This window comes from Kryptolebias marmoratus, linkage group LG24 (assembly GCF_001649575.2).
Source record: "Kryptolebias marmoratus isolate JLee-2015 linkage group LG24, ASM164957v2, whole genome shotgun sequence".
Classification (NCBI taxonomy): Eukaryota; Metazoa; Chordata; class Actinopteri; order Cyprinodontiformes; family Rivulidae; genus Kryptolebias; species Kryptolebias marmoratus.
The window spans coordinates 18,023,982-18,037,185 of record NC_051453.1 but is presented as its reverse complement, the minus strand read 5'-3'; the positions used below and the strand labels follow the sequence as shown (position 1 = coordinate 18,037,185).

General features: G+C 43.3%; 1 protein-coding gene across 11 annotated transcripts in view; it reads right to left on the bottom strand.

Annotated features, from left to right (window-relative positions):
• The window catches only part of fryl (furry homolog, like), a 78,586-nt gene that overhangs the window by 22,795 nt on the left and 42,587 nt on the right, over nucleotides 1–13,204 (bottom strand). For 8 of the 11 annotated variants that reach the window (XM_037974208.1, XM_037974209.1, XM_017423436.3 and 5 more), the window contains 29 exons: nucleotides 12,638–12,682; nucleotides 10,460–10,563; nucleotides 10,256–10,364; nucleotides 8,706–8,792; nucleotides 8,457–8,628; nucleotides 8,248–8,380; nucleotides 8,054–8,161; nucleotides 7,725–7,962; nucleotides 7,455–7,631; nucleotides 7,257–7,343; nucleotides 6,904–7,172; nucleotides 6,489–6,696; nucleotides 6,278–6,402; nucleotides 6,124–6,181; nucleotides 5,956–6,047; nucleotides 5,697–5,869; nucleotides 5,249–5,409; nucleotides 5,055–5,165; nucleotides 4,447–4,601; nucleotides 4,234–4,333; nucleotides 3,963–4,131; nucleotides 3,564–3,832; nucleotides 3,329–3,469; nucleotides 3,077–3,245; nucleotides 2,896–2,980; nucleotides 2,185–2,297; nucleotides 1,957–2,107; nucleotides 1,777–1,880; nucleotides 511–693 (listed from right to left, as the gene is read on the bottom strand). In XM_037974208.1, the coding sequence (XP_037830136.1) occupies nucleotides 511–693; nucleotides 1,777–1,880; nucleotides 1,957–2,107; nucleotides 2,185–2,297; nucleotides 2,896–2,980; nucleotides 3,077–3,245; nucleotides 3,329–3,469; nucleotides 3,564–3,832; nucleotides 3,963–4,131; nucleotides 4,234–4,333; nucleotides 4,447–4,601; nucleotides 5,055–5,165; nucleotides 5,249–5,409; nucleotides 5,697–5,869; nucleotides 5,956–6,047; nucleotides 6,124–6,181; nucleotides 6,278–6,402; nucleotides 6,489–6,696; nucleotides 6,904–7,172; nucleotides 7,257–7,343; nucleotides 7,455–7,631; nucleotides 7,725–7,962; nucleotides 8,054–8,161; nucleotides 8,248–8,380; nucleotides 8,457–8,628; nucleotides 8,706–8,792; nucleotides 10,256–10,364; nucleotides 10,460–10,563; nucleotides 12,638–12,682 (4,096 nt within the window). The remainder of the gene's footprint in view (nucleotides 1–510; nucleotides 694–1,776; nucleotides 1,881–1,956; nucleotides 2,108–2,184; nucleotides 2,298–2,895; nucleotides 2,981–3,076; nucleotides 3,246–3,328; nucleotides 3,470–3,563; nucleotides 3,833–3,962; nucleotides 4,132–4,233; nucleotides 4,334–4,446; nucleotides 4,602–5,054; nucleotides 5,166–5,248; nucleotides 5,410–5,696; nucleotides 5,870–5,955; nucleotides 6,048–6,123; nucleotides 6,182–6,277; nucleotides 6,403–6,488; nucleotides 6,697–6,903; nucleotides 7,173–7,256; nucleotides 7,344–7,454; nucleotides 7,632–7,724; nucleotides 7,963–8,053; nucleotides 8,162–8,247; nucleotides 8,381–8,456; nucleotides 8,629–8,705; nucleotides 8,793–10,255; nucleotides 10,365–10,459; nucleotides 10,564–12,637; nucleotides 12,683–13,204) is intronic. The other 3 variants (XM_037974205.1, XM_037974207.1, XM_017423446.3) reach the window with 1 other exon arrangement.

The window sequence follows — 13,204 nt, the reverse complement described above, 5'->3', positions numbered from 1 at the left end:
GTATAATCAGTATGAAAGGTGTTACAGTTATTCCTAACTTCATTCAAATAATTTCTCAGATATTCAGGTTTCTAACTTTTGAGAAAAATAATCAGGAATTGGTCTGGAAACACAAGTATTCCTGTTGTTCAAACTCTGTTTTCTTTATACCACATATGTCCAGAAATCAGAAAATACTCAAATCAAATTCCACACATTTCCAGAAGAACTGTGTCGGCTTGCTGTCAGCTGCTGCTCTGTGGGATTTTCTTTTGTAATATTTTAACATAAATGTCTGTGCTGTGTGTGACGTTTGCAACAAAAATAGTCAATGGTACTTTTTTTTTTCTTGTGACAGAACTTGTTTGATGCAGGCGTCTTACTGCCACCCAGTGAGCAACTTTAGAACTTCAACATATGAGTGTGAGTATTTTTGTTAAATACAAACTCTAGTATTTTACCAACTAACAGGAAGTCTCCCACTCTTTACAGCCCATTTGTCTCTGCCCTGAGGCCGACAGCAGGACTGACCTGTGAGGTTGCGTTCGGGGGTTGCTGGTTTCACAGTCAGGACTCTTGGATCATTGTAGTCTCTGTTTTGTAAAAGCACCTTGGCCACAGACGGGCCGCTGCTACTCGCAGACTGGACGATGAGTAGGTGAAGCAGCAGGCGTTTGCAGTGCTCGTAGACCTCTGGGTGCTGGTGATCGAAGCCTGAAAAGACAGGAGCCAATGAAACCATGTTTGTCTGTTAGCAAAATGTCTCATAAACCAGAGGTCCCCAACCTCCGGGCCGCAAACTGGTACCGGTCCATGGGTAATTTGGTACCGGGCTGCAGAGAAAGAATAATTAACTTACAGTATTTCTGTTTTTTTTATTTTTGGAGTCTGAACGACATTTATTTTGAAAAACTGACCGGATTCTCTCCACTATATCCGTCTATGACTCACTCTTGATGCGTGTCAAAACGCTTATCTAGATCACGTGATACGTTACAGCTAAAAACAAACCCACAAGCAGCAAAATGATTAAAAAACAAATGTCTCTGGAAGCCCTAGATGGGACCGTCTGGTTACTGAAAAACAGGCACAGGGCTCCACTGATTCAGTGTTATGGTGAGCTGTATTCTTTGTGCGCTTTATATTTGTGGTGCATCTTATTTTAAAGGGCATGTTTAAATATCGCCATATTGACCAGAGGACATAAAGGGGGAGGAGAGGGTGTTATTCATGTTGATAACGCAATACCAGGGCAAAGCTGCGAGGACATGATGGATTTAGGTTTATTATGTTTTATAAAAATACCACCTTTTTCATGCCGGTCGTATCATTATATTTTGTTGTATTTATCCGCCGCACCTTTAAAGGCCGGTCTGTGAAAATACTGTCTGATAATGAACCGGTCCGTGGAGCTAAAAAGGTTGGGGGACCGCTGTCATAAACCACTCAACTGATTTTAATGAAACGCTCAGAAAGTAATCTATGGATGTACGTCTACAACGCTTCAAGTTAACACGATTCAAGATGGCTGCCATAGATAATCATTATTAGCAAATACAAAAATGGTAATAACTCAGTCAATTTTACAGATATCGAGCTAACATTTAATGTGCTATTAGTACATACCCTGAGCCCCAAAAGATCCCATTAAATCTTTGCTTAAACTATTAGCTATGGCATGCACAGAAGTGGACAATGCTAGGCCTTTTTTTAAAACAGTTCTTCTAAATGTAATGACTCAGTAAAGTAGTTAGGTTTGTGATAAGTGTCCAGAGAGCCCAAACAGAAACAAATTACCTATAAACACAGCATGCAGCAGGAGATACACATAGGCACTCCACTCTACTTTTACGCCATGGTCGACAATGAGGTCCGTCAGCAGGATGACTGCGATATTACACCTGAAAAACAGAAAGCGCGTGTTGGCTTGACGGAACACAGGCATTATTTGGAAGTGAAAAGCTGTATTTTGTGTACCTGTGGAGCGGCACAGCAGGGGTGTTCGTCTCAGGCAAATAGTCTACTAGAGGCGCCCAGCAGCCCCCTGTTGGAGGGAAGGGCAGAGGCTCTGGCTGGTTGTGATCCATCACTTTCAAACGCCAGTTTGCATAAAGCGGCATGGAGTCACCTGGAGAGAGGAGAAAAACAGCAAAAATAGTCTTAGACCATAAAAAAGGATTTCAAATCCTACTAAGTGAGGCTTACTCTTCTCATCTTCATAGGAGCCTCCAGAACTGCTGCTGTAACGAGATTCCAGACGGTGGTGCTGGCGGTTCAGGTTGCTGTTCAGACCGGAGTAGATATCCAGGTGGGTGTAACTGTAGAACAGTTATGCTTTGTTTACAAAAAAAAATTGTGCCAGCATGCGAGTTTTCCTCCCTGAACTACTTGACAGCTAAAGTGTTACACGATGAGGAATTTCGTCTTTTAGTTTTAAAGTCTTTTTAAAGAGTGTTCAAGACAGCTGGTTGTAAGTTTATTATCTATACGTGTTCATTAAATTCATCTGTAAGCATTTTAGTACTGTGGGAGTACATAAATAAATAATTAAACAGTGGTTCAAAAAGCTGATGGAAAAGAAAAGGTTCTTAAGGTTTGCAGTTGCTTGAGGCATTTATGGTCTTCTCCTGCTGAAAAGACTTCTGTATATTGGGTGAGATGGAAATACCTTTTGAGCAACAGCAATGAATCACATCTTTAACTCACATGACTGACTGAACACATGAATGATCAGCTGTTCCTGCTTAAAAGAAAAGGCCAAAACTAGATGGAGGGGGACTGAGGACCACTCCCAGGATTTATAAAATGATTTATATCATGTTGCTTATTTATGGATTATTTGCTCCAAATCAATACACACCTCGTTCAAGTTTTCTGTTTAAAATTAGCTTGACAATTTTATGAAAAAAGTTTTACCTGTCTTCCATGTTAGAGTCTTTGGTCTTGCTGTCGTGATGACCTTCATTTCCTGGCACCATGGTGTTGCTGCTGGAGGTTGTTCCTGATGGAGGAGACATACAACATAACGTCTTGAACTGGAAACTCATCATTTAGCAGTGGAACCGTGCCCTGAGCCGTAAACTGGGGCCTTCCTTACCTGATGTGACTGAGGGGATCTTGTAACTGGAGGTGATGCGGTAATAAGGGGGATTGTCCATGTGAGTGACGGCTGAGCTGACCGGATCGGTCAGCTGAAGCTCCCACATCAACTCCTCCAGCAGCTGCACAGTTTTGTCTCTGCCCAAGTAAACCACCACTCGCTTCACCTGAGGACATGGATATATAACACATGAGCAAAAACCGCGCACGGGAACCTGAGGGCTTAAGTGAGAAACGTGCCGTAACTTACATAGGGCAAGAGGCTAGGGTCACTGCTGACCCCCGACATACTGATGAGGAAGTGCAGAATGATTCTGAGGTTCTTTGGCCAACTGTCTGCCAACGTTATCCATACATTCTCAATTTCTGACCAAGCAAACTCATCTCCATACTGGAAAAATTATTTCATGACAGATTAATCAACTCGATCAGCATTTATAAACCCATGAATGTGAATTTTAATGTGGTGCTCCAGCAGCTATCACCTTGGCTGTTATAAACATGAGGTTGTTTAGCACCATGGTTGTTGCACGAGGGGATCCCCAGCCCTCTCCACGGAGCCAGCGGCGACTGTTGACCATCATCATCTCCTGGTCGTGGACATCCTCCTCTTCCTCGCCGCTGCCGCAGTCTTCTGGCCGCCGCGTGGTTGGTTTGAATTCGACCAGCTCCACGTTGTTCATCCAAGGCAGCAGGTAGTGCAGCATTACTTGACGGCCACCAGGATGCGCTGTCTGGATACGCTGGCTCACCTCTACAGTCCAGACAGATGCAGGTTAGATGTGGTTACAGACGGCAGGAAAGCGATGCTCGTCTAATTGGGCGCCTGCAGTAATTTGCTCACACAGATACAGTGACAGCTGCACTAAATCATATGAGCTGACCTGAGAAAATAGGTAGCGTGAGCTCAGGGTACGTCCTTGCGAGCTCCTCAGACAGCTGGTAGTAAGACACAGAGTACAGGTGTGGAAGCGGTGAGGGAGGGGTCAGGATGCCATCTGTTCTCTGGATCTCCAGTTTGTGGGCATAGCGGAAGAGCTTTGGCTCCAGGATCTGCTCCACACAGACCACAGTCAAAAAAAAAAACCCTCCATGTCATGTCAAAACAACAGAACATGGTTAAACATAAAGGAACTTTTCCTGTGAAAGACTGACCTGTAAAAGCTGCATGGCTGCCTCGTAGATATCCCTGGAAGAATCAGCTGCCTTGAACAGGATCAGGTTAAGCAGCACCACAGTGTCGAACTGATAATCCCTAAAAGAAAATGTCCCACGTGCTCCATTTAAAAATCACAAGTTTCTGGCTGCAAAGGAATCACCAATCACATAAAAAGAAGGTATGAAATTAAGCCTGCCGATGTGTAGCACCTGTTGTGAAAGACGTTAGCGATGGCTTTAAAGCAGCCGGTGGCCACACGGTGTGAGCCGGTGTAACAACGATCCATGGCCCAAAACATCAGGTTGCTCTGATCTGGATTCAGCTCCAGCAGCAGCATCACAGCCTCACATCCCAGCTGGTGAACCTAAATGTGACCACACAGAAGGCCATCAAACTACAAGACCACATCTTCAAGTAAACTTATAATAGGAACATTATAGTCGTTTTAGTTAAAGCTTGAAAATAACATGTACAATCTGTTAGCACTCTCAGCTACTTCCACATCAAACTTTAGCTCAATATTTGCAAATCTGACTGAGGTACAGCCATTTTTGTGTTGGCTAAGATCGGTTAGCTGTGGTGGCCAAACAGTAATTAGTTTCACTAAAATCAGTCCGGTGGTTCATGCAATATTTTGCTAACAGACAAATGGGGTGACTACAACAGTTAATGGCAAAGTTTTAAGCGACAAACATGTACTGTGGAGCTCTCATGTATTGGAGATGACTCTAAGCTACAGACACATGCAAATTTAGCTCAATATTTGTAACGCTTTCAGCTAAAGGCCATCACAGATCAGTTTCATCATTGCACTCACCTTCTTGTCTTGTGAATCCAGAATGTTGTCGAGCCATTTGTAGAGATAGCCATCAGACGAGAGGCCGACGTTGTCAGCCACAGGTCCACAACACAACACTGCCGACATAGCCTGAACAAGAAAACGATTAGTTATCAGTCAAAGATGAATGACACAAAAGCAGATTTTTAGATTTAACTCTTAAGCGTTTGTACCTTCAGTGCACAGTACTGATGTCGATTAATCTGCATATTTCTGTCACTATAACGATCCAGAGGAGTAAACATGATGCTGAAGGGTCCAGCCCAGTGACTAAACAGCATGAAGAGACTGTGACGCAGAGACTGCTGAGGGAAGATATTCCTCCTCTCGTGTACTGAACACAAGAAAAGACGATGACACAAAACAAATCAACTTAGACTCGTTTAAACTTAGGCCTTAAATTTAGACCAGAGGTGTCCAACCCTGCTCCTGGAGGGCCACCATCCTGCATGTTTTAGTAATTTCTCTGCTTTGACACACCTGTTTTGAATGACTGAGTGATCAGCAGTCTTCTGTAGAACTTGAAGACCTGCTGAAGAGCAGCGGAACAACTAAAACCTGCAGGATAGTGGCCCTCCAGGACCAGGATTGGACACCACTGTCTTAGACCAAGCATGGTACCTGGAACATTTTGAATGATGTTGGCCACAAGTGCACTGAAATGACAGCGAATGTCCCTCAGAGTGTCGGAGTCCTTGTCATTTTCAGCCTCGAGCAGCTGCCTGGTCAGATCAACGTACTCCAGCAGCGTGCTGTTCAGAGAGTGGCTCTCTCCGTCTAACCCTCCACTGGCTCTGTAAAGAGAAAAGTTCCCAATGTTTAGAAAATAGGTCGCTACAGTCATGGATTTTTTTTGTCCTGAAGTCTCTGGGTTGCATACTTTTGACTGATGACACCAGCATCAGCAAGTAGCTCAAATATCCGGACCAGCTGGACCCTGAGGATGTCCCGACGCCTGCGTCGCTTCATGTTCTACAAAGACCAAAACCATTTGAATCAGAAGTGCTTCCTGACAAAGAGCTTTTAGGTTCTCAACAAACATACTTACTTCAGGTCTTCTTTCTAGAGCTTCTTTTATAATGGGATTTAGCTCCTCCATCAATTCTCTGAAGGATACGAGAAGTAAATGACCAAAGAAATTAAGAAAAACTATTTGAATCTATACAATGCTAAACATGCAGACAGTATTGAGTGTTGTTTACTTGAAGACAATGGGGTTAGTCCTGCCAAGCCCCAAAACCAGAGACTCTGTGATGTCCATGCTCTCAGAGCGCATCATTGGAACAATGTGTTTAAACAGGGAGGAGGGCGATGGAGTGCCGACAATCTGTGAACACGAACAATGTCACAATTTAGTAACAAAACTTCAAAACCCTGCAAGAGAAGAGTTTTGTTTGTGCAGTTGTTCCTGACTTTTGAATCATAACTGTAGCCGCTGTCCAACGTAGACGCCAGCGTCTCAGGCAGGGAGCAGCGGACGGAGCCAGAGGTGGAGGATGAGGAGCTCAGAGAGGGGGAGGAAGAGGTAGAGCTGCAGCAGAGAATCAGGTAGTTCCTCCAAAGGCCAACATAAGAGTCGCTGCTGTTCAGACTGTTCACCTTTTTGGCATTGATGGGACTGCTGCAGATGGACAAACGGTAAACGTTCGACAAATGAGACAGTAGGCCTTGACACTAACTAATCAATGTCTTTAAAATAAATCAGGAAATGAATCATTTCTAGTATATTATGTATTTTGTGGTTTACAGAAGAGATCATTGAAACATCTTCAACCAGACTTCTGTAATAAAAATTAATAACCAAAGTGTTTAAGTTCAGGAAACCTACTTTATGTCAACTTGTGGAGACAGCAGCTGCAGGCGGGTGTAGGCAAACATCCAGGCATAGTTGAGGGCAGAGGGGCAATGTTTGGGCAGGTTCTCCTGCCGCAGGTAGCTGGAGAAGCTGATGACCCAGGGGTCCTGGCCCTGCGTAACGTGGGCGAACACCCAGATGTGTGAGGGGCTCACCACATCAAACTGGTGGCTGATGGGAGAGGAACTCCACTCTGCTAGTGTTTGAAGGTCAATCCCACTGGGACAATACAACAGGCTGGTCTACAGGGACAGACAGAGGGAGATGAGCTGAGAGTCACAAAGTGTGGGAAGGTTTTACTTTAAAGGACGAAAACGTATCCATACCTGGTCGGCTCCAGTGAGATGAATGAAGCTCTCCAAGACTGATGCACTTAATCTGTCCATTACATCAATGGCCAATTCCTCATCTCCCTGAAAGGATTGTGCAAGAACAAAGGTCAGTGGACATTAAACACATCTCCTGCATTGCTATTTGCGACATAAGAATCACATTAATTTGCAATCCAAGGCTACCATAAGTACCTTGCCAATGCCCAGCGCAGTGTGCAGCGCTCGGACCTCCTTCAGGACATTGACAGCTAGTCTGCGTGTGGCCGGGCGGCAGCTGCAGAGCAGAACCAGCGCTAAACCCTCCACAATATGAAGAACACCTATAGGGAGGGTGCGCTCCAATGGCAGAGAGCGCCCACTGCTTGACCCCTTTGGAAGAAAAACAAAGAAAAAAATCCTCTTATTTGACCTGTACAACACAACACAAATTACAACAATGATTACAACCAGAAATAAACCAACCTGCGTGTCGTGACTTTTATTGCTGCTCTGGGCTGCCTGCCGCCACTGGATGATGAGCTGCAGGAGCATCTTGACAGCGTTGTCCAGCAGAGTGGGATGGACATCCGTTACCTCTCTGACTATGAAGTAGGCAAACCCTGAGAGGACGTCCTCCCGCCACTCTGGGAAATCCACCATCAGGGCCTGAAGAGTCGTAAAGGCGAGGCCGCGTAGCTCCTCATCCATGTGGATGGTCAATCTGAAGAAAGACACGAGGTGTTTGACACGATAAATGAATCATAAAAACACCTGTGTTGTGCGATCTGACACGGTGAAAGAAAGTGTATTACTTTGCTAGAAGATCTATTAGGTCTTGTCTGCTCATGCCATCTGGGATCAGTCTTGGAATCGCAGCCACGCATGTCCGGAACAGATCGATCTTTGGTTTTCTTTCTCCCCTGCAGCAGCATTAATAAAAAGCTGTTAGAATTCAGACATCATGAAGAGAAAAGCTAAAATAGGTTTCAAAGTTGTGTGCACATACGTAATCATATCCTCAGGCTCCTTGTTGGACATCTGTACACTTGTCATGCTCATGGAGCGTCCCACTTCCTTGTCCAGGTGTCTTAAGATGTTATCCAAGGCCTTTCTTACTTGGGGGTAGTACATCGACATGCCTAAAACCACCCAGCAAAGTTGGAACATTAAATACCCAGTTACAATCAAATATAAGTGTCTAAATATCAAACCTACCTATGACTTTTGCTTCTTCGTCAGTGAGGGTGGTGTTGAGGAAGATCTTTTTGACACGCAGGGTGTTTCCAGAGGGCATGATGATCCCAGTAGTAGGCATCGGAGGCTCCCCATCTTTCTGCTGTAGACTGTCAGCAATCACCAAGAAGGCTCGCAAACCAATGTTCATCCTCTGGAAGGGCAGAACAAAGGGAGTGCGTGAAGGGGAAACAAAGAACACTTTGACAGTACCACAGGTTTAAACGTTACCTCTGGATTGATGGTGAAGGTTTTCTGAGACTTGCCCACACTCAGGAGGTCATAGATAATCTCTTTCATAGCAAAGTCCAGTCTTTCCTGGAGGAACCAACAAACGAGACCCAGTGAGATACAGTGTTTTGTCTGACAAGAGAGGTGTAACGGCACTCCTAAATCACCGTTCGGTACAGGTTCAGTACAACAGAAAGAAGAAACAAATGCCAAACGCTACGTTTTTCTTTTTTTTTTTTGTTTTTTTGTTTGTTTTTGTTTTAATAGATAACAGTTCTACCAGAAGCAGAGACAGCAAAACAAACCAACCTACACAGTTTTCTCTGGTCAAAATATAGCCCAAATAAATCTCTTATTTCACTTTCCAAGCTGAAAACCTGGACGCTAATTTACTTTGGATAACGGTTAAAAATAAATAAATTAATTAATTATATTATAAATACAACAAAAACAAAAGAGTGTTTGTTTCAATTAATTTGATCTAGATGCAAAAAAAAAGACCATAAAGATCTGAATAACATCTCCTTATTAAAAAAAATACAAAAATAAAACAAACCAAACCTCTCAGAAAGTGAGAGCTACTATGGAATGCAGCTTGTGCTGATTATTTGGCACAAGTCTTTGCCATACACATCAAGGTACAAAAACTACAGAAGCACATACACTAGCTTGTTGCTCCAGCTGTACCTTGCAAGGTATGAACCTAGTACCATTTTTTAACCTTAAAGGTGCATTTTTGTGCACCATAAGGAAAATTCATTCTTGCACCTTTATTATTATTCAGTCCCTCCAGGATTTCGCAGGCATTTTTTGTGATTATTGCGGCCTAAAATGCCTGATTTCGCAGGCATTTTTTGTGATTATTGCGGGCTAAAATGCTTGATTTTGCAGGCATTTTCCTAAAAGTTGCGATGAAAAGTTGTGTTTTTTTTTGTTTTTTTTACTAAAATCAATAAAAAACCATAACTTTTAATATATAAACCAAAAATACTTCCTAGTTTTGTAAGATAATCAGTTGCTGCTCCTGCATGCTCCCGGCATTCTGATGTTAACAGGATGTGACGTCACATCTCTTCTTCGTGAGTTTTTTGGGGTTATTTTGGTTAACGTTGCAGGAAAGTTTCAGTGTTTTGGGCAAAGTTGCGATTTTGCGGGGTTTGCTTGATTTTGCGTTAATGGTTGCGGAGGGTCTGATTATTACTCTTACAGTGCACGTGCACCTCTCGTCTCCTCACTGCAGAGTTTTTCCAACAGATTTGACTCAAACAGGCAGTTCTGCAAGCTTCATGCATCGTTCCATGTCGAGCGTTCAGATGGGATCTTCCTCTGCCTCTTTTCCCACCATGGCCGTTAGCAAAACTCAGGCGAATAAAACGTGCGCCCGCTTCCAGACGAGAGTCGTTAACGTGGCTCACGGTCACCTGTGAATGATGTATCCATCGCCTGCTTTCCTGTGTCTGCACTGAACCGTCACGGTACATGTACCTGTACGGTTACGCCCCCGCCTGACAAATTATCCAGATAAGTCACAATTCATGCTTCAGTCTGACCTGGGCTATGAACTGGATGATCTTGACAAAAATGTTGAGGGGCGTGTCTCTGGGCACCACACTGCGGGAGCCTTTGGGGAAAAGGGCTGACACGATGCTGAGCAGTCGACTAAAAGAAAAACAGTGACTCGGTGTAAGCATGTGTGACAGAAAAGAAGAACCGATTAACTGGGAGCAGTAAAATGTTTAAGTTTTGCAGCTGACCTCTGCGTGACAGTGTTGCTCTCACACTTGATCCTGATGATGTAAACCCAGAGCAGCCTGTAGAGTGACTCCAGAGCAACGCGGGACATTTTAGGATCCTTGTTCTGCGGGTGAGAAAACCAAAACAGAAGCACACAATGATCAGCCCGCCGTTTGATTTCAACCGCTCCTTTACTCACCTGTTAGACTCAAGAGAAGAGAACGGAGGGGAGTCGTGTTGTTTCGTGCTCGAGTCCTTTAAGTCACTTGAGAGCACTCGAATTCCTCATAACACAATATTGTTACGATTCACATTCGCTGAATTTGTATGATGAAGTCACCAGTAAAACTTGTCAAACAATCATGAGCTGCAGACAGTTGTTCTAAAACAAAAAGTGTCCTCCTCACAAAAAAAGGGCAAGTTTAAGAAAATGCAGTCATTCTTTTGTCAATATTTCAGTATATTTACAACACCTGTTATCCTGAAATATCCAGATTACATATCATCCCCTTAAAAACTGCCACCGTGTATCGTTGACTTTACCCCCCGATGAAGTTTCGTGGTTCAAATAAATGCTTAAATAAATGGTTTTAATTGTTGGGAGAGATAAAAACGTAGAAATCTTTCATGAAGACATCAAAAAAGGCGAATCTGAAGGTTCCATCTCCAGATTAGTGTTACGCAGAAAGAACGCGTCCGAGAATGGCGTGTCGTGACTTAAGCGTCTGAGATACAGAACATCAGATCTGCAGGTGAACAGGAACATGGTTTTCAGGTCGGGGGTGAACTGATGGTATAGTGGTTTACAAAAACAGTTTAATGGGTTTTTAAACTCAACATATGAAACCTTTCAGTGGAACAACTGCATCAACACCGAACACTAAAACAGGAACACAGTCAACCTGTCTGCCTCTAATTTGCCCTCACAGTTCTAGTAGAAAACAATTACACCTAATTTCACTTCAAGTGATAGCTGAGATCTTTTGCAGTTTGGTTCTGTGGAAAACGTTATGAACAGTTAATATCTTACCTGTTGCAGATAGCCATTTGAACAACCTCAGTCTGAAGAAATCCAAGTTTAATTCGAACAGGACTAATGAGGTAATGGCTCGTCTGACTGGGGCCAAAACCAAAGTGGATTCATGCCGAATTAAAACAACTCTAGTCTAAAACATTTAACTGTGTTTTGTGCAAATGCTACTTTAGAAACCTTTACACAGCTGACAATTTTACATTACAGAGTTATTCCGTCAGAAACCTTTCAACTGAAAGTGTTTCACACTGAACCAGAAGTGCTACAGACAGGAGGCTTTTAAATGTAGTTTCTACTGCAAAGTAAAATTATTGTGAAACGAGAGGTTGTGTAAAGGTTTATTACCTACCACTCGCATAGATCGCTATGAAAAAGTTGTGACTGGATTTGTTTCAAGCCTGCAGAACTCAATTGTTTATTTAAACTGAGGTCGTTCCGATAGCTTCACAGAGACTGACTTTGAATGATCTGAACTATCGCTTTAACACCATCTCAGATCTACACAGTGCGATGCTCATTCCACACACACACACACACAAGTTGTGCATCTCATTGTCTCTGTATTTTCACACAACATTCAGCTACAAATCTGTATTCTGAGGGGTACTATACTGAGTGCCTCGGACCAAAATTTAATAAAGTTGACTCATGATACACCACACAGGGGACATGAATCAAAACATATCAGATATTCCAGAGATTATTTTTTTATAGCCTTAAATGAAATAGACATTTAACTACAACACATAATGAAGGCCATTATTTGTAATAGCTCCAAAATATGCCCATTTTGATGTACACCCTGTTTTAACACTTTAATCCTGATTATTCCAATATGGGCCACTTTACCAGAGTACGGTATTTCTGTACTCCAGGATTCATTCCACACATACGCAGCAATAAGAGCCTAAAAGTTAAAACTACAAAGTCCCTGCCACTGCTCACGATGTACACAAACCTAACAACCCACCAAGGAGACGTCACACGCTCCGTGTAGTTCATGTGGCGCTCTTCGCCGAGTTACACCAACTTTTACCTCGCGACAGAACCACTCAAAACTTCGGGCCCAGCGAGCAGATCTTTGCTACTCTACGTCCTCATTAGTACCTGGGACCATTTAGGAGGAGGGGAGCACCAGGTTAAGCACTGAGACCAGATAACTCACCTGCAGAGTCTCAATCTGCTTTCGGATGCTGTTGTTAGACGGCATCTGGAGCGAGTCAACGTGAGAGACGGGTCAGAACGACAGGAAACAGAGAATGTGAGGGGGATTACGGGAGGGACACATGCAGGTTAGAAACAAAAAAAAAAACAGAGAACAAATATGACAACAGAAGCCCAAGCTAGCTATAGAACGGCAGTACATACATACTATCTGAAAAATAAATAAAAAATAAAGTTCAACATGCCACTTGAGGACCAAGCTGCATGTCAGAAAAACAAACAAACAAAACAAAAAAAACCTGTCTTTTTGTTTGTGTTATGAGATATCGCTTTGAAAAATAAAATAAGGTGTGCTACAGTGTGGAAATCCGACAGCGAGACAAAGAAAAGACACACAGAGGAATGGATTTAACAGGAGCAGAAGGAAAGGCTGAAACCCACCAGAAGTCAGGGCGATACTGCCCGTCTCACCTGCTTCACCAACAAGCAGCCACGCCCAACTTAGCGTTCGATTCAAATTCCCGTCCAACACCCTCGACATGCACAGTGTCTCATTTTAGCTCTGTGG